The sequence below is a fragment of the Manis pentadactyla genome, chromosome 5 (assembly GCF_030020395.1).
Source record: "Manis pentadactyla isolate mManPen7 chromosome 5, mManPen7.hap1, whole genome shotgun sequence".
NCBI lineage: Eukaryota > Metazoa > Chordata > Mammalia > Pholidota > Manidae > Manis > Manis pentadactyla.
This window is the reverse complement of record NC_080023.1, coordinates 74,123,087-74,146,109: the sequence shown is the minus strand read 5'-3', so window position 1 is coordinate 74,146,109 and position 23,023 is coordinate 74,123,087. Positions and strand designations below refer to the sequence as shown.

The 23,023-nt window shown below is 33.9% G+C and overlaps 1 protein-coding gene across 11 annotated transcripts in view; it reads left to right on the top strand.

Moving 5' to 3' along the window:
- Positions 1 to 23,023, top strand: part of FAM13A (family with sequence similarity 13 member A) — a 354,285-nt gene that overhangs the window by 89,392 nt on the left and 241,870 nt on the right. For 8 of the 11 annotated variants that reach the window (XM_036922105.2, XM_057502438.1, XM_036922104.2 and 5 more), the window contains one exon: positions 6,668 to 6,845. The exons of the other annotated variants lie outside the window; for them this stretch is intronic. In XM_036922105.2, the coding sequence (XP_036778000.2) occupies positions 6,668 to 6,845 (178 nt within the window). The remainder of the gene's footprint in view (positions 1 to 6,667; positions 6,846 to 23,023) is intronic. 11 annotated transcript variants of the gene reach the window in all.

Below are 23,023 nucleotides of genomic sequence, written 5' to 3'. Positions count from 1 at the left end.
AATCAGAATGACAAGATTTGTAGTTTCATTAATGTTTAAGAAGAGACTGTAATTTATTAGTTTTTATTAGCAACTTTATCTTCCTACCCTTTGAGAACTTTGTCATGGGCAAAGGTGGTGAGAGAACTGTAAAAATATGACCTCTCCTTTTACATAGGTAAATACCAATTCCATTAACCATAAGATATAATTATGTTTACAAAAGCTTCTCTTCAGTCTAAAAAAGTGACTGCTCCTGTGGAATGAAATGCAGAGGGAAAACCCACTTATGCAGTGTAGTTGACTTTTCATTATTTTTCCTTTTTATGCAAATGCATATTTAGAAAGAAATATAACTCACATTTTCTTCTCGTGTATTTCATAAAACATTTTGTGCCCATTCTTGTAGACTCTCATTCAAAGGTTCCCCCACATATACCACATGACCTAAGATGCCATAATTCATTATAAATGAAATAAGATTCTCACCCCACCACTATGAACAACTTTGCTTGCCTATTTGTCGACTCAGGAACCTTTTCTTAAATATTTCCATGTATGAGACGGTGTGCCAGGTCCTCTGTAATGATGATAACAGCTAACTTTGTTAGTGTGCACTGATCAGATCATGGACTCCGAGGTCAGACGGTCCAGGTTTGAGTTGCAGCTCAGCTACATGGTAGCTGTATGAACATGAACAAGTTAATTACTGCTTCAGTCGAATCATCTCTAACTAGGGATATATTAGGTTCCTATCACTGCTGTGACAGATTACCACAAACACAGTGGCTTAAAACAATACCAGTTTATTATCTCAATGTTCTCTGGGTGAGCAGTTTGTGGTCTCAGCTGTCTTCTCTACTCCAGGTCTCCCAAAGCCAAAAAAACTCAAGGTGCAGTCAGCCTGGGCTCTTATCTGAGGGCTCTGGGGAGAAAAGCTGCTTCTAGGCTCATTCAAGCCATTGGCAGTTACTTCAGTGCCATATTCTTGTAAAGCTGAGGTCACCATTTCCTTGCTGGCTGCTTCTCAGCTTCTAGAGGCTGCACACATTCTCAGACTGGTGAACTCTCTTCATCTTTAAGGTCAGAAATAGCTCATTGTTCTATCTAATAGATTAGCAAGTTTTCATACATCTTCTTGTGAGGCTTGATGAGGGAATAAAAAGCTACTTCAATAAATCTGGCGCCATGAGGCTTAATATTTTAGTTATTTTAATGTCTGACCTCGTGGCCCTGAGATACATCATGGTAGAGATTAGCATTTGCCAGTTCTTTTTTTTCTCTTTGAGGCTAAGATTGTAAGTACAGTATAACTTCATGACCACTGAAAAGTCAGAACACGTGACGAGCACTGGGACAAATGTCCAAATTGGAATTAAGTTCAATCCTGTGATATAGGTCCAGCATTGCTGATTACAATCATAGTTTTTCTTATGAGGGCAAATACTTGTCACATGGTCCAATGTTTGCTACTTAGTCTAGAACAAAAGTTTTTATGGTACAGTCTCTAAGTGCTAAGTAGTTTTCTAGGTATATTATATTAGTTGTATGTTTGTGCTTTACCTTGAGAAATGGGTCAAATTTAGTCAACAAGAAATTAAAGCTTTCAAGAAAACCTGAGTAATTTGAAGTGACACTTTTCACTAGGGAGAAAGTTAGTTCTTATACTAGGAAGAGATTGACATTAAGGAAAATGATGACTATTTCAATCATTAACCATTATTCCTTCTACAGTTTTAAGAAAACTTTTGGATTTGTGAATTATAACATATCCTAATTTTTATTCTTATTTAATACTGGAAATAACTACAAGATTAAAATAGTTAAATATTTTGATACATCTATAGGGGTGCATTTCACTTCTCTTTCTGAGGACCTTTTGTGGAATTTCATTGCTGAATATCCTTACCCTCTGACACCAAATGGTCATTTTGTTATCGTTTGAATGTTCTGTAATCCTATTCCAACATAACGCTCCAACCCAGTTAGTTCTGTAAATGACCTAAATCATCCCATATTTCTTTAAAACATATCTGTTCCTATACTAGTTTGCCTTGCTATCTAAAAGTGTTAATCTGTTAAAGCGATTTCTTGATCACTTTTTATATAAGAAGCATTGAGGGCATTTAAAAGATATTTAAAATATAACCTCCAACTCTGATGTGTTTACATTTGCGTTTGTGGATATTTTTAACTGCCTGCAAAGATCATATACTCTCTAAATGAAGCCTTCCTGACAATCTTATTTTTAATTATAATGAACACCCCTCACCCTTGGCCAGTACTCTCTATTCCCCCAGCGCTATTACTATATTTATTGCTTAATGTCTTACCTCTTAGAGTATAAGAAGCTCCCTGAGGTCAGGGATTTGTTTTGTTTTCTGATGTATCCCAAATGCTTATAATTGTGCCTGGTACAGAACAGACAACAAATACTTATTGAATGATTGAATGAGTATACCATACATGTGTTTTTATATATAAAACAACTTTCATGTGTGAAACAAACAAGACACATCCAAAGTCTATCCAGGATCTGCCCATATCCTACCATCACTGCTATCACCCTGGCCCAGGCCAGCCAGCCTTTCTATGCAGGACTGATACTGCTGTTCCCCACCTGGTCTCCCTACTTCTAGTGGTGCCTCTACAATCTAGACTCAACGGGCCACTTTTGCTGCTGTGCTAAGTTAGATTTCACAGCTCAAAATCCTCACTTGGGGAAAAAAAAAGACCATGGCTTATAATGCTATAATGTCTGCCTTGTCTCTACCCCTCTCTGTCTCCAGATTTCATTTCCTGCCATTCTCCCACCTAGCACTCTGCCCCCTCAGGGTCTTAGCCCTTACCTTTTCCTCTGCTTAGAATGGACCTTCCTCTTTCCTTCTGCTTTCTGCTCAATTGTTATCAAATTACAGAGGCCCTTCCTTGACCATGTTAAACGCAGTAGCATTCCCTACTCCTGTACCATTCTGCTTCATTTTCCTTTATCCCTGCTTTGTATTTCTTTTTTTTTTAATTAAAAAAAAAATTTTGGTGTCATTAATATACAATTACATGAGCAACAGTGTGGTTACTAGATTCCCCCCATTATCGAGTCCCCATCACATACCCCATTACAGTCACTGTCCATCAGCGTAGTAAGATACTATAGAGTCGCTACTTGTCTTCTCTGTGCTATACTGCCTTCCCTGTGACCCTCCCCCTGCATTATGTGTGCTAAACATAATGCCCCTTATTCCCCTTATCCCTCCTTTCCCACACATCCTCCCCAGTTCCTTTGCCTTTGGTAACTGTTAGTCCATTCTTGGGTTCTGTGAGTCTGCTGCTGTTTTGTTCCTTCAGCTTTTTCTTTGTTCTTATACTCCACAGATGAGAGAAATCATTTGGTACTTGTCTTTCTCTGCCTGGCTTATTTCACTGAGCATAATACCCTCTAGCTCCATCCATGTTGTTGCAAATGGTAGGATTTGTTTTCTTCTTATGGCTGAATAATTGTCCATTGTGTATATGTACCACATCTTCTTTATCCATTCATCTACTGATGGACACTTAGGTTGCTTCCATTTCTTGGCTTTTGTAAATAGTGCTGTGATAAACATAGGGGTGCATATGTCTTTTTCAAACTGGGCTCCTGCATTCTTAGGGCAAATTCCTAGGAGTGGAATTCCTGTGTCAAATGGTGTTTCTATTTTTAGTTTTTTGAGGAACCTCCATACTGCTTTCCACAATGGTTGAACTGATTTACATTCGTACCCCTGCTTTGTATTTCTTCATAGTACTTAACGTTACCACTCCATCTACTTAATAACTTATTTGTTTCTTTCCCCCTCAGTTAGAATATCATTTTCATAAAGGCATGAAATTCTGTTCAGTGCTGTATCCCTAGTGTGAGGGAATATCAGACACATAGAAAGCATGTGATAAGTACTGCTTGTGTGCAATTGGTGTATTGTAAGTAAATGCACAAAAATAGAAGTGTTGCTAATGCTTTTTATAATGTAAAACTTTGAGGGAGCCTTTGTAATTGCCAATATAAATGCAAGAACATAAATTACTATGGCAGTGTTTATTGTATTTAAGTATCAGGAAATCAAAAAAATAACTCAGACAGTAATAATTATTATGAACTGTGTCTCTTTACAAGCACCAAAGGGCATCTTCACATTTGTACCAACACTGTCCCCTGACTCCCATCCCCAGGGCTATGCTGGGCATTCTTCTCTAAACCTCCATTAAAGATGCTGAGCTATTATATTCTCACATATAGGGAATCTTGTCTATAGAATTGTTGCAGGCTGGAAATAATGGTGAGACCATATTTTTCTAGAAATGGAGTGCAAAATGCAGATTCACAGTATGTTAGCACATAGTATCAAAAGAGGTGAGGAGAAATGTTATGCTATTAAATTAAGGTCTTTACTGTCAATATATTTGAACAAAGACTCAGGAGGTAAATATGAATAGGGTTCAAATTCAGTGTGCTGCTGTCAAAGCTGCTGAAGTAGAGGACACACACTCATGTACACAGTGAGCAAATCAATGAATCCATTTTCCATCATAGGAAATGGAAATGCTTTGGGGTATAAGGAGATATAAGATACTTTTTCTTCAATTACTTTTGCTTCTTGAGAACATATTTAGTGATTCTTCCATTCATGCTATACAGGATTTAATGTTATTTTGTTACATTAGAGATTTTCTGAATATATCTTCCTTCCCATTATTTGTCAGTTGTATTTCCTGGCAAAAACTACTTAACATATTTCAAAAACTGGAAGTAAATTATGAAAGTGCTGCCGCTTTTTCAGAGTTGTTATGGCCATAAATTCATAACTGTTTTGAATATTTGTTCTATTTGATCTGATATCCTCACACATTGCTTGCCTTAGGATTTGAGGTTTCACTTCAAAGCCAAGGCCAGTGGCCCATTATCAAGGCTGTTTGAATGCTGTTTTATGTATCCTTAAATGCTGGAAATAAAACTACAATTTAACCAGGGAGTACACACCCATGAAAACATCCAGATTCACTTTGGAATAGTCACTGTAAAGAGAGAAAAGAGACAGACTACTATTAATGTATTTCTCTTAGTTCATATTTATTTATTTTTATAATAAGGTATAAGAAATGGGAAGTTTTCCAATAGTTTTTAATCACTCCACACTTGTTAATAATTGGGATGCACTGGAAAATAATGCCACCATGAGCAACACACCAAAAATAAATTAATATGAAAAACTGAAACTAGGATATATATTTTATACTACACATTACATAATTGGATCACATAGTTTGTGATCAGTAAGAAATAATTATTTCAATCATAAATATTCTCCAAAACAATTCTAACAAAAATTGAAGTGGAACAAATTCTTGGCATTGCTACTTTTGAGAGCATAACTTATCTGAACATTCATGAAAGTGAAATGGCTCATTTTAAAAAGCATTTCATTAAATCCTCAGTGTGCTTATAAAACCAAATTAAGGTAGAGTAAAAAAGTTTTGTTTATTTAACAAATACTTGCGTAGCACTGAGCGAATGTCAACCATTGTGTTTAAGTACTTTACAACTGTAAGCTCAACTACCTATGAGGTAGTTAATATTACCACTTACAATGAGGAAATTGTTTAGTTGGGAGTCTAAGGCCACGCATGTAGTAGGTGGCAGAGCCAGGATCCTGCCCAGGAAGTCACCAGCTTGTGCTCCTTATCCTGTGCTCTGCGGCCACTCAGCACCTGTGTTCTCTGTGTTTTTACTTCCTGCAGGGCATTGTGTTATATGTACATCTTGTAACACTGAGGAGTCTTCCTTTGTATCTCATTTGTCTCACTGCTGTTTCTTACTTGACTGACTAACACAGCTGATCTTTCTATATTTAAAGACTCTAATGTGTATTAATTATAACTGGATTAAATTAATTATATTAATTAAATACATTAAATTAATTATAACTGGATTTCTCTTAAACATTTATCTAGAGTATGAATTGTCCTTACTCCCCTAAAGTATTAGGTGGGAAAGTCTTTTATTTTCCTCTGGTAAAAAGCAGTATACAAAATAACTTAAGACAGCACATTTTTCAAATGTCTACCTGTGAATTTTGGGACATCCTCAGGTATTTTCAGCTGTATACAAGGTTATTAGGCTTTTGTGTAAATGGCACATATCTGATTCTAAACTCTTACATGTGAGAGGTTAAAAGCTATGAAGAGATTAAGCTTCCCTCATTTTCTCTGTGCAGATTCCTGATCGTTAAGTTTAGTGTTGTTCATGGTGATCCATGAAGGTCTCCTGTATCACATTTTATTAAACTAAGAGATTGTTGTTTTTAACAAAGTTGAAGATGATATTCAAGTAGAAGATTCAAAGATGGATAAAAACCCAACCTTTATCTTAATTTTGGATAAAATCACAAAATAGAAATGCAAATCCATTTTATGCACTGAATAAAGGCTTGTGGTTTCCAGGATATCTTGAATGTTAGTAATTCTTCAGCATTAAAAAAAGAAAAGTCAGATGCTTAAGGACAAAATTAAAGACAGCAATGCCCCTTTTCTGATGGCCCAGCTCAGTCTTCAGGAATTGTTTCCTGACTAAAATGTTAGAGTTGATCATACTTGTGTGCTTTTGTTATGGTTCCTGTGAAATATGCCTGAGACCATTTTTTATTCTTTTTCTTTCCAGATGACAGAAATGATGCTCAGGAGAGTAGTTTAAGAGACTTAATACAAGAACTTCCAGACACCCACTACTGCCTTCTCAAGTACCTATGCCGGTTCTTGACAAAAGTAGCCAAGAACCATGTGCAGAATCGCATGAATGTTCACAATCTCGCCACTGTATTTGGGCCAAATTGCTTTCAGTAAGTCAGTGGAGTTTTGCTATTAATATCATAACGTACCCCTCCTCCTTTACTACGGCCTGAAATTACTGGGCTATCGAAGCAAATATTAGACCCAAAAGTCAACTTATATTGGCGAAGTTCTGTCTTGCTGTTGGGCATTTTAAACCTTGTTTCTCATCCCAATTTTGAAGAAGGTAAATATGCCTTTTTATGAAATCATAATTTGTAATATTTCAAGCAGCCTTATTTAAAATTCTGGAGATAAGTTTTACTGTAAGAAAGGCATTTAAAATAATATAATACGAAACACTGATTAGCAGAAAGGAAGTATGATATAATGCATAATTTTTTTAATAGTGATAAAGGTAAAATAATCACTAATGGTGGAAAATTAACAAGCAGAATAGGTCAGTGATGGAAAAATGTAACCTTAGCTACATTTATTTATCTTCTATGAATAAACTAGACTAGAAATAAACTGTTCTCCTTGGTGGTAGTTGCTATATCCCCAGCCACAAGGTTTTTGTAAAGCTTTGTATTTTCCTTAAATCTCTTTAATTGTTGATACTTGAAACATGATCTTGCAATCCAGAGACTTTGGTTTTTAACTCTTGTATTAATCCCTGCTGCTATCAAACACATCCCCTATAATTATAAGACAAGAGAAAGAGAGAATACTCACGCTTTAAAAATATCAGCAAGTTTTTTTAATAGCATATCTGCTTGTCCAGTCCATTAACCTATGGACTCATTCAGCTGTCCAGAACTAGTAATAGTACAGTCTTCAGAATGACTGTCTAAATATAAACTCTGGCGTAGATAATATGGCTGCAGGGTTCCAGGACATTCACAGTCTGATATGAGGAGAAGTACTACCTTAGTAACTATCCCCATTGTACCATTAGGGATTTACTTTTTCAATAATGGCATTTCGTAGGTTATATTAGGGTCTCAGGAATAAATCAAACACAGACACCACTACTTTCTTATTCAGGAGCTCTGTGGTAATAAAAAGACTGTACTTGTTCTTTTTACTTCTATCTGCTGAGTACATCTTTGGTGACTACATACAAGAAATAAAAGTTGAAGACTGTTCAGTAAGTGTGAAAAGCTAGATTTTAGAAGAGGGGAAAATCAGTATCACTTAAAAATTTTTTTATTGTGAAATGTTCATAACTTAAAATTTACCATTTTAACTTTTTAAGTTTATGGTTCAGTGGCATTAAGCACATCCACATTGTTGTGATTTACTCACTGGTATATATTTCTAAACTTAATGGCTATGCAAGTCATTACAAGGTACCTCTCTCTATTCTCTATTGGAATAGAGTATAATGCTTAATGGCAGATTGTGTTTATTGAGCACTTGCCAAGTAATATACTGTCTCATTTATATCTGATTCTAAAGAGGCAGCAGTGTTTCATTTTCTCCCTGAAATTCCTCTGTTTAGGTCAAAGAAAAGTAAACACTTCAGCTCCGGTGACCACAGTTAGTTCCATATGTTATAAAGACTAGTAGAAAGTTGCCATTCAAGGATAATTCACCATGAACCACTAAAAGACAAAGGAAATGTTTTTCTTAATAAGGTGAATACATTGTATAGTCAGTAGATGAGGAAGATTTTTTTCTAATATGGGAACATCCTCATGAAATAATTACTGAAAGAATCTAATATTTTAGATACAAAATGATATTGGCTATGAAATACATAATAAAAATGAAAATAAATATATAATACCAACAGTATATGATCTTTTGGTGCTCTGGATGCTGGGCTTCTAGGTGACTCTTAATTGCAAAGTTTTTGACGTATAGTTCCAGTTACGGGTTTATTAAATTTAGGTGATTGGGTAATATTGTCACTATAAAATATTCAAACTATATAGAGGTATATACAATAAGAATAAAGTATCTTCCATTAGTCCTTCCCATTCCAACATCTTCCTAGAGATAAAACCAATAACTGGTAGGTATATATATCCTTCCATCCTTCTTTCTTAACAGAGTCATAAATCTATTTTAAAATATAAATCAGATCACGATGCATATATTATGAAGCTTGATTGTTTTTATGGTAGCACTGGAACTTTTAATGTTACTAACTTTCTTCTTTAACTATTGAATTCTGTGAATTTGCCCTAACTTGCCCTCTACTGATGAGCACTGAGATGGCTATCATTGAACGTCATTAGTGTGGCTCTTCATGTGCATCTGCAACTATTTATCTAGAATAGATAGCCTAGGAATTGCTTGGCTGAGGAGTTCATACATTTTTTTAATTAGTGTGTGGTAGCCTTCATAAGGCTGTAACAATTTGTTTCTACCAACAGTGTTTAAGAATACTCATTTCCCTGTAACCTTGCTATGCTGAGTGCTATCAGATACTTAAATTGTTCTTGATATAATGGGAAAAAAATGATATCCTAATTATTTGTGAGACTTAATATATTTTTAGATTTTGGTTGGTGGGTATTAGTATTTTCATTTCTCTGTGTCATCTGTGCATATACTGTGCTTGTTTCTTATTTTATCTTTTATTTTTTTGTTTTTATTGCTTTGTGGGAGTTCTTTAGGCCTTCTAGAAAGTAATCCTTTGTCTATTATAAAAATTGCAATATTGTTTGCCTTTTACCTTTACTTACAGGGATTTATTATATTAAACTTTAAAGTTTTTAATTTACTTAAAGGTGTCAACTCTTTCTCTTTTTGTGGGGATTTATATTTTAGTGCATTTCTAAATATTTCTTGCTTAACAATATTATCTTGCTTAATTATAATATAAAGGTATACACTTTTTTCTCTTTAATATTTAAAGCTTTTTATGATGATGAGCTATTTATCTAGAATTTATGTATGTCATGTATGGATTCAGTTTGATTTTTCTTCAAACAGATAGCTAATTGTTGCCAAACCATACATTGAATAGTATCTCTCTCTCCTTGCTAATTTACAGTGCCAGCTCTAACACATATTAACATCCCACACATACACAAGTTTGTTTCTGGTTTTTATATGGCTCCTTCTTATCTTCCTCTTTTTTCTATTACATTTTCTCTTTCCAAGGTATTTTAGAATCTCCGTGGTAAGTGATTTATCTCATTGTGGTTTCGATAACTAATGACATCAAATATCTTTTCATGTGCTGTTGGCCATTTGTAATCTTTGGAGAAATTTCTCTTCAGATTCTCTGCCCATTTTTTAATTGGGTTATTTGTCTTTATCATTGAGTTGTAAGAATCTTTATGTATTTTTGATATAAGTCCCTTATGAAGTAGAGGATTTGCAAATATTTTCTCTCATTTTATGAGTTGCTTTTTCATTTCCTTGATTGTATCCTTTCAAGCACAATGTTTTAAAATTTCAATGTTCATTATGTCTATTTTTTTCTTTTGTTATTTATGCTTTTGCTGTTGTATCTAAGAAGGTTTTTCCTAGCCCATTAAGATATTTTCTTCTTAGAGTTTTATAGTTTTAACTCTGACATTTAGGTCTATGAAGTTAATTTGGGGTTAATTTTTGTGTTATGTAAGAAATGAGCCCAATTTTATTCCTTTAAGTGTGGATGTGCAGTTATTCGAGTACCATTTCTTGAAAAGACTGTCCTCATTGGACTATCTTAGCACTCTTGTCAAAAACTGACTATAATTGTTAGGGTTTATTTCTGGACTCTTAATTTTATTCCTTTGATTTATATATCTGTCCCATTTCCCCATTCCACACTGTTTTGAAACTGTAGCTTTTTACTAAATTTTGAAATCAGGAAGTGTCAGTCTTCTGACTTTGTTCTTTTTCAAGATTATTTAAGCTATTCTAAGTCTTTGCATTTCCAAGGATCAGCTTGTAAATTTCTGCCACACACACACAAAAAAGAACCCAGATGATATTGCAATAAGAATTCTGTTAAATCTGTAGATCAATTTGGGAAGTATTACCATTTTAATAATATTAAATCTTCAAATCTATGACCATGGAATGTCTATCACTTACATCTTTAATTCTTTCAACAGTGTTTTATAGTTTTCAGAGTACAAGTTTTATGCTTAACTCTATTCTTAAATATTTTATCCTTTTAGATGCTATTGTAAATATAATTGTTTTCTTAATTTCATTTTTGGATTGATCATTGTCAGTGCTACCATAATTTCCATTTTCATTTTATTTTATTATGAATGAAGTTGAGTATCTTCTGTTTGAGGGCCATTTACCTTTCTTTCTCTTGATGTGTTCACGTCTTTTGCCCATTTTCCTGTCAGGTTCTCATTTTTTTTGTTTTTCCTAGTTGAATATTTTAGTCTCCTTCTCTGCTAATAAACATATTTGTAACTGTACAAAAATCAACTTGTTACATTACTTTCAATGTAATAGCCTTGCAGCAGATCTTGTTATGGGTTGGGTTGTTGAGGATACAAACAAACCCTAAGACAGAGGTTTCAAGCAGGAGTTTTATCGTGTAGTACTCTTTGGAATTGTACCTGTAAAAGAAAACAAGGAAGTAGGATTAGGCAGATGAAGTTGAATTTAAATGCAGTTGTAACCAAGGCCTCAGAGCCTCTAGTCAGTCCCAGAGTTACCTAGAAGCTGAGATGGCCTTTCAGAGACACCCCAATTTAAGTTAAGGAGATTGGTGCATTTACCCCCATTTTCATCAGTCTTTGAAGATGAGCTGTTTCTAGGGAGGTGGTGTAATCTTGAGCATGGGCTCAGCTATGAGCCCTAAGTGGGCAACACTCTCAGCAGCAGGAGTGATGAATACTTCTAGAATGAAGGGGGCATCTGAGTAGCACCTCACAGTCTCCTTACTATGTTTCTATAATAGTGTTATAATAATAATGCTTTTATAATATACTATAATAATGCTTTATATAATATACTATAATATACTAATAATGCTTTTATAATTATACTATAGTATAAATGAAAAATTCAGCAGATTTTGTCTTATAAGGTATATGTTATGTATTATTTTTCTAAAGAAATTCCTAATATCTCAATTTCTAAGACAAAAAAAGATCCTCCTAAAGAATATTATTCTTTGAGATTATCAGGAATTGCTTTCACAAAGTTTTGATAGTTATTAAAATGGGCACTGGATTTTTCAGTGGTTTGGATAACATGACATAATAACTGGAAGTTAACCTAGTCCTCATTCTGCCACCTTGTAGGTTGATATTCTACATTATTTATTTTTCTGTTTTTGTTTTTTTTTTCTGTAAAATCTGACTTACAGGCTTTGCTTTGAAGTTTAAGCAAGACCATAAGAGAAATTCCTGGTGCAGGTACACAATTGGTAGAGTGGTGTGGAAATACATGTGCATTTAACTGAACACATTGAAAATTGCATTAAAGGGAAGATCAGGTATTATAGATTCTGCCCATTATATCACTTAATGAACTGGGCTCCTTGGAAACATGAGATGGGAGACATGACTTTCTTCTTACCTAAGTTGTCTTACTTTTCATTTATTTTTACATGTAGTACAAGGTTCTAACAGTATTGAGTATACTTTTTAATATTTAGAAGGAAAAATTTTTTCTCATCTAATAAAACTTCTAAATACAAACCAACTTCTTCAAAATAGTCCTTGAGTCAGACACATATTTTATGACCTGCTCACACTGCCTTGGCACTTCCAGACCAATTTGTCACCTGGGTTGATCTTTTGCCGGCCTTGGGAATGCTGGATCTTTCTGCTCACCTGCTGCCTTGCAGCTTGGTCAGCCATTACTTGCCCAGGGTTTCTGCCATCCCGCAGCGTTTTCTATGTGGTACTATGATCTGAACTCCCCATAGGCTGCCAGGTGGGCTAGTTAAGGCAACCTGGAAGTCTAGAACAGTTAAATCCCTCTGAATGAACCTTGGCAACGGGTAACAGGGGTCAGGAGGAAAGTAGGCAGATCCCTTCTTTCTTGCTGCCACAGAATACTCCATCTCATGGCTTCTCATTGCAGCCCACCTGGTGAATCCTAGACTGGCAAACGAAGCATCTCTCAAGCAAACTGTTGTGTATCATCAGGATTAGCTATGTCTTCCTGAAACAGCTGTATGCTTTACATGTTTCATATCCCCTCCTGCCTCCTTTCCTCACTCATGCTCCCCTATACCCCTCTCCCAGAAGAATGCACCAACATCCACATCCTTGACTCAGTCTGTTTTCTTGAGAATCTGCTCTAAGGCACCATGTATCTAAGGACAGGGCAGACTGTTCCAATTCAGGAGGGAAACCTATTTTCTTAAGATGGAGTGAGAGACGTGGGGAGACTTTTAAAGGATAATGTTAATTATGCATGGTCTTTTTTTCTTTTTTCACATGCTGACTTTGGAACCTAATTTTCTCATAAACAGTAACTCCACTGTAAATGTTATACTTCCCCAATATTATCATGTGATTCCTTTGAATTTGAAGTTCCTTTTGACAAAAAAGTGTTCAAAGCTGAGAGTAATATCAGAAAAACCTAAATATTTTTATTTACTATTAGAGTTCATATTAAAGATCTACTTGTTAAATGGTATCGATGAAGTGACTGACTCCCTGTAGCAGATATTTTGTTTTTTTTGATTGTTTGTAATATTCTTGACACTTTGCATTAAGCCTTTCTGCCTACTTTGTTTCCATCATTTAATAAATAACATCAGAATTTAATCTCTAAGAAGTAAAGCAAATCTGTTAATCTGTGAGTGGCATTCTGCTTCATTCTTTGCTTCTTTTGCCTTCTGTCTGGATACCTGTAAATTAATCTCATCCCTTGAAACAAGTGTTTCAGTGCTAATCAGTAAATTAATCAGGAATATTATATGTATTTCTGAAGCTTAAAGAGATAAAGCACTTTCAGATTTTGAATGATAAGTCCTTGCACAATGCTTCTCTATCCAAGTTGTTACATTTTTGCATAGTGGCAACATAAAAAAGGTTTTAAAGCTAGTATTGGCTTCCTTTCGATCTGGAAAAAAAAAAAACACACAGTGAGTTAAGCCACTAACCATAACCTATAGTTGTATGATCTTTGTGTATATGCATGTGTAATTATGTATTCGGACATAATTACATATTTGGACAACATCAGTAAATATCAGATGAGAACAGCTAAATTTATAGACAAAAACAGGATGTGTAACCAGATAAGGCTACAATGTTGCTGTCATTTTATCTGCTAACTGCTACTAAGCAGCTTTGTTTGATTTGTAGCCCAAATGTTACTTTTGAATAATTTGTAATTTGGAATGAAAAATATAGACAGTTGAAATTTAAAAAATTAAGCCCAAACTCTAGTCTCATATGTATAACCTGTTAGCATATCTATTTATAAAATACAAGTTGTTCATTTAACTGTTAGCACAATTGCCATCCTCCATAAGCATGTTTTTGGCATATTAAAAAATGGGTGAATGGAACATTTGGCCTTTTTCTGCTGAAACCTGTACTAGACCTTTCTAGTGGTGACTTGCCTGCATGACTGTGTTATCAGTCTCACTGTCACTTGTAACTGTGATACTTGACTTTCCAGTTGCTTTTTTTCCCAAAACAGATATAAGGATTTTTTTTATTACTAAGTAGCATATGTTTATTGTTTTTTAAAAAAAAAATTTTTTTTCTAAGCCAAAAAAGCACAAGTGTAAAGATGAAAATGAAAATCACCCATGATTCTACTCCCCAGATTCAGTCACTGTTCACACTTCAACTTATGTTCTGCTGTGTTTTTTTCTGCATGTAATTTATATATACATGTTTTAAAGTTAGAGTAATAAAATAATACTGCTTTATAACCTTTATTTTTAAAAATGTCATGTCATCTATCATGGCATTTTTCCAGGCTTATAAATACAATTCTCTGTCATCATTTCTAATGACAGCATAGCATTATGATCTTTGGATCAATATTCTTTATTTAAACCTTCCCTATAAATGGAATTTCAAAGTTTTTTTCTCAGCAACAGTAGGTAATATTTACTGAGTGCTTACTAAGTTCCTGGTAATGTTCTAAGTGCTTTTCATTTATATGCTTATTTTATCCTTAAAACCCTATGAGGCACAAACTATTATTATCTCTACTTTACACATGAAGAAACTGAAGCACAGAAAATTTAATTTACTCAAGGTCACATGGCTAGGGAGAGGTTATAGTGGCAGGATTTCGAATCCAGACAGCCTGGCTCCTAGGCTCCAAGCTCTTAATCACCACTCTGTAACTGTTTCCCTTATAAAAAGCATCACAGCGACTATTTTTGAACATACATTTTTCACACTTCACTAATTATTTTCTTTGGATGTACTTTTAGAAGTAGGTTTGCCTAGTCAAAGAATATTCATATCATATCATCAGATTTTTCCTTGTTCAAAGACTGTACCAGTTCATGCTGTGAGCAGCAACCCATGAAGTGTCCCCTCTCCCACACCTTCTCCAGTACTGATGTTATCATTCTTTTTCATATTTGCCAGTATGAGTGAATATTGTTTCTTTTAAAAATTTTGCTTATTTGAGTATTATGAGGTTTAACATATTTAAAAGCCTATTTTCCATATAGTTTTTTCTTTTGTAAGTTGTCTTTTTACTCTCTTTCAAATTTTCTAGGCTGGTGCATGTGCTCTCTCTCCCTCTCTTTGCAACTGATTTGTAAGAGTTCTTTTTATAATATAACTATTAATGTATTGTTATATATTGGAAATATTTCTCACAGCATGTAATTTTTATTTGAACTTCCTAATTCTTTTGCTGTAAAAAAGTTTAAAGTTTTTATTCTACATATCAATTTGTGTTCCTTGGATTTAATGTTATCTGCAAAAGGCCTTCTACTTCAAGGTTATAAGAATATTTACTTAAATTATCTCAATATCTTTGCAGTTTCCTATTTTAATATTTAACTCTTCAGTATATGTGGACATTATGTTAGAAAACATATGACATGGGGATCTAAAAGTTATTCAAGATTCTCTTGTATTTGATCTTAACATATATGTAATTTTTAAATATTTAGATGCTGAATTCTAATGAAATTTACTTTGGAATAAGGTATGATTTAAGGGTGTAATTTTTCACTGAAATAATTAGCCTGCTAACCAAATAACATCTAGAGAATAATTCATACTTTGTTAAGTAATTCCAAATGTCACTTTTATCCTGATAGTAAATTCTTAAATATATTTTGGCCTTCTCTGAGCCCTGTTCCACTATACTGATCTAGCTGCTTCTCTGGTGCTAGTGTCCTACCCTTTATATTTTAGTGTCAGAAGTGGTGACTTCCACTTAATTCTTCCCTTTCAGGATTGTCCTGGATAATTTTCTCCAAAAAGTATGTCAGAATATTTTTCTAGATTTAGAAGTTCCCATTGAGCTTTCAGGTTTATCAGATATAGTTGAACTATTTAATACTGAGTCATTCATTTAATAAAATGACATATACCCCCATTTAGTCCAGTTTTTTCTAAAATATTTTTGTTCCCTAAAATTGTAGAAGCTTGAAAAAATATGCAAATGTGCATACAGTTATTGCTTAGAAATAATAGCTTTAAATCTCTTATCTCTTTTCAGCTTTTTTCCATGTATATATTCGTTGTAAAAATTTTATCAGTTACATTTTAATCATGGTTTTTGACAAAACAGCAAATTGCTAATATTTCCCATATCATTTAAATCTTTCAGTTTGCATCATTTATTTACTTACAGCCAGAAGTTTTTAAACAGAAGACGACAGAAAGACTTGTATATATATGTTGAATTCTGTGTGTACACAAATATTCTTCAGTAATCTTTTTCTCCTGGTGCTTGCATAAGCATAGTTGGTACTCATACTTTTATGGATAAAAACTGAAGTGTACGAAGTGTCGGTTTTTAGAATTACAGAGCCAAAATAAAACTGATCGCATTTATTTTGGTCTGTTCCAATTGAAATTCCAAAGTAGGAAGAGAATAATCAATTGTTTTTTAGAGGGGTGAAAAAACAGATTGTTGCTGAAAGATTTATACATTTTCATTTTTCCTTGGATATATTATCAGATGGATAGAAGTATTAGGTTGAACCATATAAAACTGCCATTTTTCTAGTTCAAAATGGCCAATTATTGCAATTTCATATAATTCAATCTAATAGTAAGCTTGCCTATTATTCCTATTACTATTAGCTAGGCTCATGGGTTTGAATCACATAAGAAATTAAATGTACAAATTGAAGATGATACTAAAAATTCTCCAGTAGATGTCTGCTTATTTTTTCTAGGAATCATGAAAATTTATAATTTTCTGTGAACCTTACAACATGTTCCTCCCAATAGTCAGTCTGAGGAATAGAGTAAGCTAAAAATTACTGTAACTACTGGTAATAATGATGCTTCAAGTCTGCATTTTTCAAACAAAAGTAATCAGAAAGGATGCATTTTGACCTTGGTCTCACTCGAGAGTTATCAGTAGATCTGCAAGTGGTTGCCCATCAATTCGATCACTTGTTTGTAATTTATGAGATTAGCAACAAATGGTACTGAAAAATATACAGAATAATTTTTTCTTTTGTGAAATAATTTACTTTGTTATATTGCAAATAACAGTGGTTTTTGTCCTAGTAATATTTGTCAGTGCATTTTAGGTCAGATGCAAGAAAGGATGAAGTAGATGGTTTGCAGGTCTTACACCCCATCACAGTAATGCAATGTTTTTAAAATATGTGAACTCTTCTGTGGAATATACTTCTACAGAGAACATCCAGGCTTAGTGGTTGAACACTGCTGATTGGGACAGGAGTCAAAGATTTCTTATCCTTTTAAAAATAATCCCTGAAGTCCTTTAATCTCTGTGGGAATGCAGTGATTAAGCAATAACATCTGCCTGGCTGTTAATGATCATCTGGAGAAATATGCAGTCCAGCATAAATTAAGGGTCCTTTAACTCAGGCAATTATTTATTAAAGAGAAATACCCAGCCAGAAGACATTGACACTACTTTGCTAAGTACTACTTTAAAAAATGAAATTACATGTTTCCCTTCCAACATACTTTCAAAAGACTTCTATATTCATTATCTTGTTGATTCCTTATATCAGTTCTAGAAAGAGAGAGCAAGCCAGATGATTTTATTTTACACATTGATATGAGGCTCCATGGGGTAGCTGGTGGGTGGGTGTCAATGACTGGCTACAGGTTATATATACAATTTACATAACTAGTAAGCAGGAAAACTAAGAATAGGATGTCTTCTGACTCCTCATCTGCTCTCTTTTCCAGTAGATTGCGTATTTTCTGAACATTTATAGTACAGATGTTGCTATTTGCTGCATCATACTTTATCTTTCCAGTCATAGGTTATTTCTGGGGTTACTGACCTTCACTGAAGCGCTTGCCTTGATGAGGCCTATGTGTGCATAGTCAGTTTTTAAGTACAACTTTGAGAAAATAGAAGAAAACATTTAAAATGAATACTTTTTCTTTGGGGAAAAAAATCAAATTCACATTCTGATAATTCTGCTTTTTCTCATTTTTCATGCTTCCAGAAGAAAAATCAAGTGAAAGCAAAGCCAGTTTACTGATGGAGTGTGGTTGCCGTCTATAAGACTTCAAAACTGAAAACTGGGACTATATGTCTTGTTTCAAGCATAATCTTGAAAATAGCCATCGACCTTTTAAACTCTTTGCATTATCATCCAGTGATGAGAAGTGGCAAATTTAGATATACATACAAAAAATTTCTGAAGCTATATATTGATGCATGTTTCTTAGATGTTGATAAAATCCAGTGGCAAATTTATATTCTCAACATTATACGTGGGAATGTGTGTGTATGCTTATATAATAATCCCCAGAATTATTACCAATCCCCCATATCTGCCTCCTACATATACAATTGTCTTCTATTTTCTGCCATGAAGTTACTATAGAGACAGTCTTGGAGGAGAATTCTACTCCCTCCTCTGTTATTGACCAGCTTTACAACTTCAGGCAAATCCATTAATTTTTTTAACCTTCTATTTGCTACTAGATTATGTGTAAATTTCTTTTCAGCATTAAGGTTTTATGTGATTTGTTCTCTGTATTATTAATTAATTTATTTATTTACCAAATTTTTTGAGCACATGATACAGGCCTGCAGGCAGTGTATCAGATGTTAGCCAGACAATATAGTTTATGCCCTCAGGGAACTCATTCACTTTGGGGGAAAGGGTAGATTCCTTAAGTAATTACTGAATTACAGTTGATGCATGTTGTAATAGAGTTTATAATAGAGATACTGATCATGTGAATATGGATAATGAATATGGATCATGTGACTATAGAGAAGTGGCTTGTGCTTCATTGAAACTTAGCCGACTTAGAATTCTCTCTCTTTTTTAATGTACTCCACACCCCCTGAGTTCTCTCTATCTCTTCTTTGGCTGGTTTTGGTAACTTCTGGTTTTCCCTTTTACTCTCACCCACTTCACACCAAATCCACAATGTTGCTAGAATAACCTATTTTAAAACATAAATCATATCTCTCTTGATTCCACGACATCCATTCAAAGATAGTTCTTTACCATGACATTGAAAGTCTTTAATGATTTGGTCCATAATTTCTTGTATAGCCTCATCTCTTCTACTGCTTTCCAAGAGCTATTTATCAGGAATCGAGAGGGAGGCAACTGTAATTAAATTAGAGGAAAATCTGAGAGTCTAGCTAAAACTTGGAAGTCGTTCATTATGATTTATTTCTTGAAGACAAAATAACAAACTCTCCAAGAACAGTGGCATCCTAGAGAATATCCATAGCTGAGTCATTGGAAAAGACAGTTGAAGAGATCAGAGGAATATAGCATCACCAAAGCCAAAGAAAATGGAATTTCAAGAAAGGTTGAACTATGTAGAGGGATCAGGGAGAAAGAGAACTGAGAAAAGTGTCCTGGTTTTGGAGATGTAGAGATTTTTCAAATCAGTAATTCTGGGCACATAATGACACTTTATACTCTTTCCAAAAGAACAACCTTCTGAATAATACTCATTAAGAAAATATTATGAGAACAATAATGTTACATGTAGAAAAAAATAACTACCTATGGGATTAGAAAAGAAAACCTCTGTTTCTAGAATTAGTACTCATTTAAGATGTATTAATACAAATTATGGCTGACACAATTTTTAAACTTAAAGATGTTGATTTTTAACATCACATAAAGTATTTGCTAAATTTGCCATAAGTTATCAAAAGGTTTTCATGAGAGAACAAAAGGGAAAAAATGAAAGTAGGTTTGTTTTCTGGTTTTTTAAATTCCCAAAGTAGAATACAAATGAGGATTTAATTTTTGGTGATGTCTGTAGAATCTGTGATTGGATGATATTTTTGCTCTATGCATAGTTGATTGGAATATTTTTCTGTTAGATTGGGCTCAGGTGTAAAAGGTTAAATCACTGGGTTTTAAAGATTTAACTTTAAAACTAGAAACAACAGACATTATTCATGATTAAAAACTTATAGAATATTTAAAGGCAAACTGGTTATACGGTGTCTTGTTCTCCTTGATGTTGCTAATAAGCAAAGATTTATCCATCCTAATGAGCCTAGAGAATTACCTTGATGGGTCATGGAGCAATTTCATGACAAATCAAGATGTAATAAGACTCAAGGTTCAGGTTTTATATAATTTTATATGGAAAGGCAGTATAGCCAGACTGTCATGGTTCAGAATTGGCTCCATTAACCTTCTAAGAATGAGATTTGGGCATGTTATTTAACCTCTCTTTTCTTTATCTATAAAATAGGGACAATAATATTAGCTATCTTACACAGTGGTTGTTAATATATATGAATATATATGTATGTAAGTATATATGAATATATATGTTTATGTAATATATGTGAAGCTTAGAATAGTTCGTAGAACCTACTAATATTATATATTATTATTCTTAAGTGATTTTCCAGGAAAGCAAATTCTCTTTAGTTTGTAAATTTATCCATAAAATTGCAATAGCAAATTTATTCTTAAAATACAAAACAAGTCTAAGTCTTGGAAAGAGAGAAATCCAGGGACATGTATAATGACATTACACAGTATTTTTCCTAGATACAATTATGATATTCATTTCTAATATAAAACAAGTAATTTCCATGAATGGGGATTAACCTTGCTTGTAGATGTAATTTTAAACACAGATGGCAAGTAGTCCTTGCATTTATTTCAATGTTTTGCTTTTCTAGGCCTTTACTGTTTTCATTTTCCCAAAGACTTTCCCAGGTTTTACTCCCTTGCTTTTGGCAGCCCCACATACATCATATCAAACACGTTAACAGTGCACACACAACCCATACTAATTATAATCTATTTAAAAAATTGATTTCTGTTGAGCTGTAATTGAATAATTGATGTATTTTAGTCATTTAAGTATTTACCAATTTTTAGTGTTTGGTGGTTTTGTTTTTTGTTCTTTAGAATTCTGAGATCTTAAGTGTTTTCATTGTCTCATGAAAACTTATAAACCCTAGGCTATCTAATGGATAAAATGGCCCTATTCCAAGTATAGTTATCTTAGCAGAACCAAGGTGGCTCCATTAGATAGTAATTCATCTCCAGCTCTGCCCTGACTTTACCTCTTCTTTATGTTGTGTGCCCAGTTGGGTACATATCCCAGTTCTCTCTCTAAAAACAGCTTTACCCTAAGAAATGAAAGGCAGCCATGGTATTTTCCTTAGGAGAATTCACATGTACCCTGAGACACGGCAGAGTTAGATAAACTAGACAAGCATACTGACCATTGTGGATGTGCAAGGCCTGGTGTATAACGTTGAGCCTGAGTTTTGTTTAGCTATACCATACAATCTGGACACCGGGAAAATTGGGCAGACAGATTGTTTAAAAACTGGCATATGTTTTTAGTTCAATTAATACTAAAATAAAGGAACAGTGCATTATTAGTTTCACAACTTAGCAAGTTCTCTCTTTTGAAAATGACTTCAGAGAGCAAAATGGTAGTGACTCCCTTGGCCATTTTACTTTTTAGTCATTGATGTTATCAGTTCTATTCACTCAGAAATATAAACCTACTCATGAACTAGGACCTACACACTAATTTTAATAAGTGGTGGTGGAAAACTGGCTTTTTACATGGACAAAAAATTAAACAGGGCACCTAAGTAGCATCCTGTCCAAAGGTGGACATGGATTAAAGGTCTATATATGACAAGTAAGATTATAAAATTAATAGAAATATAAGAGAATATTGTTCTGATCTAGGGTAGGGGAATAGCTTAAGTAAAATCCCTAAAGCACAAACCATATGGAGAAAGCAAAAAAGATTAATTTTATTATATCAAAATTAAAGGTTTTTGTCAATGAAGGATAACAGATAAACAGCAGGTTCAGAGAAGATACTTGTAATGTTTTATATCATTTATATAATGTAAGGATTTATATCTAGAATATACAAAAAGCTGCTGAATAACAAAGAAAACTGAACAAAGGATAATAGCTCATAGGAGAGAAACCCAAAAGAGTAATAAATATATGAGAGATTCAGACTCATTAGTAACCAAGAGATTTTTTTTTGAATAGTTATCCCTTGTATCCATCAAGACTGGCCAAAATTAGAAAAATGGGTAATACCAACTGTTGGTGGTTTTTGTAGGGATATTAAAAACAAAGCAAAACATAAACCTACACATAAAATGAGCTGTTTTTCTATATACATGGGCTTTTAATTTCGTAAGTCTTTCCCTTAAATAGGCATAAAATATGGTGTCTGTCATCAAAACTTACTTTTAAAAACACTATGAAAAGTTCCTCAAAGTTGGAAGCAAAATAGTAAGATAAACAAATGGAGAGAATTGGCTGCTAAGAGTGTTGTCTCAAGTTCTTGCTCTACTACTGCACGGCTGATTAGGCAGCTCACTGTGTCTCCTCATCAGCTCTCCTCATTGTAAAGAGGACATTGGAATATTATTTCAAAGGTACAGTACAGCTCTAAAATTCTAGTAGTTGTAACATGTTCTTCTTAATCTTCATTCTGCAAATATTTGATTGCTCTGTCATGGGCATTGTTTATGGCTGCAGATATGGTGATACAATAGCAAGGGCTCTGATGACCACTCTTAATTAGAAAACCAGAGATGGCCTTTCTGTAGAGCTGACATTTACATTGAGATCTAAAGTATAAGAAGTCAGCCCATCAAAACACAGAAGCATGAGGTGAGAAAATACTTCAGAGCATACACTCCTGCACCAGACCAACTGCACCAGTTCCAAGTT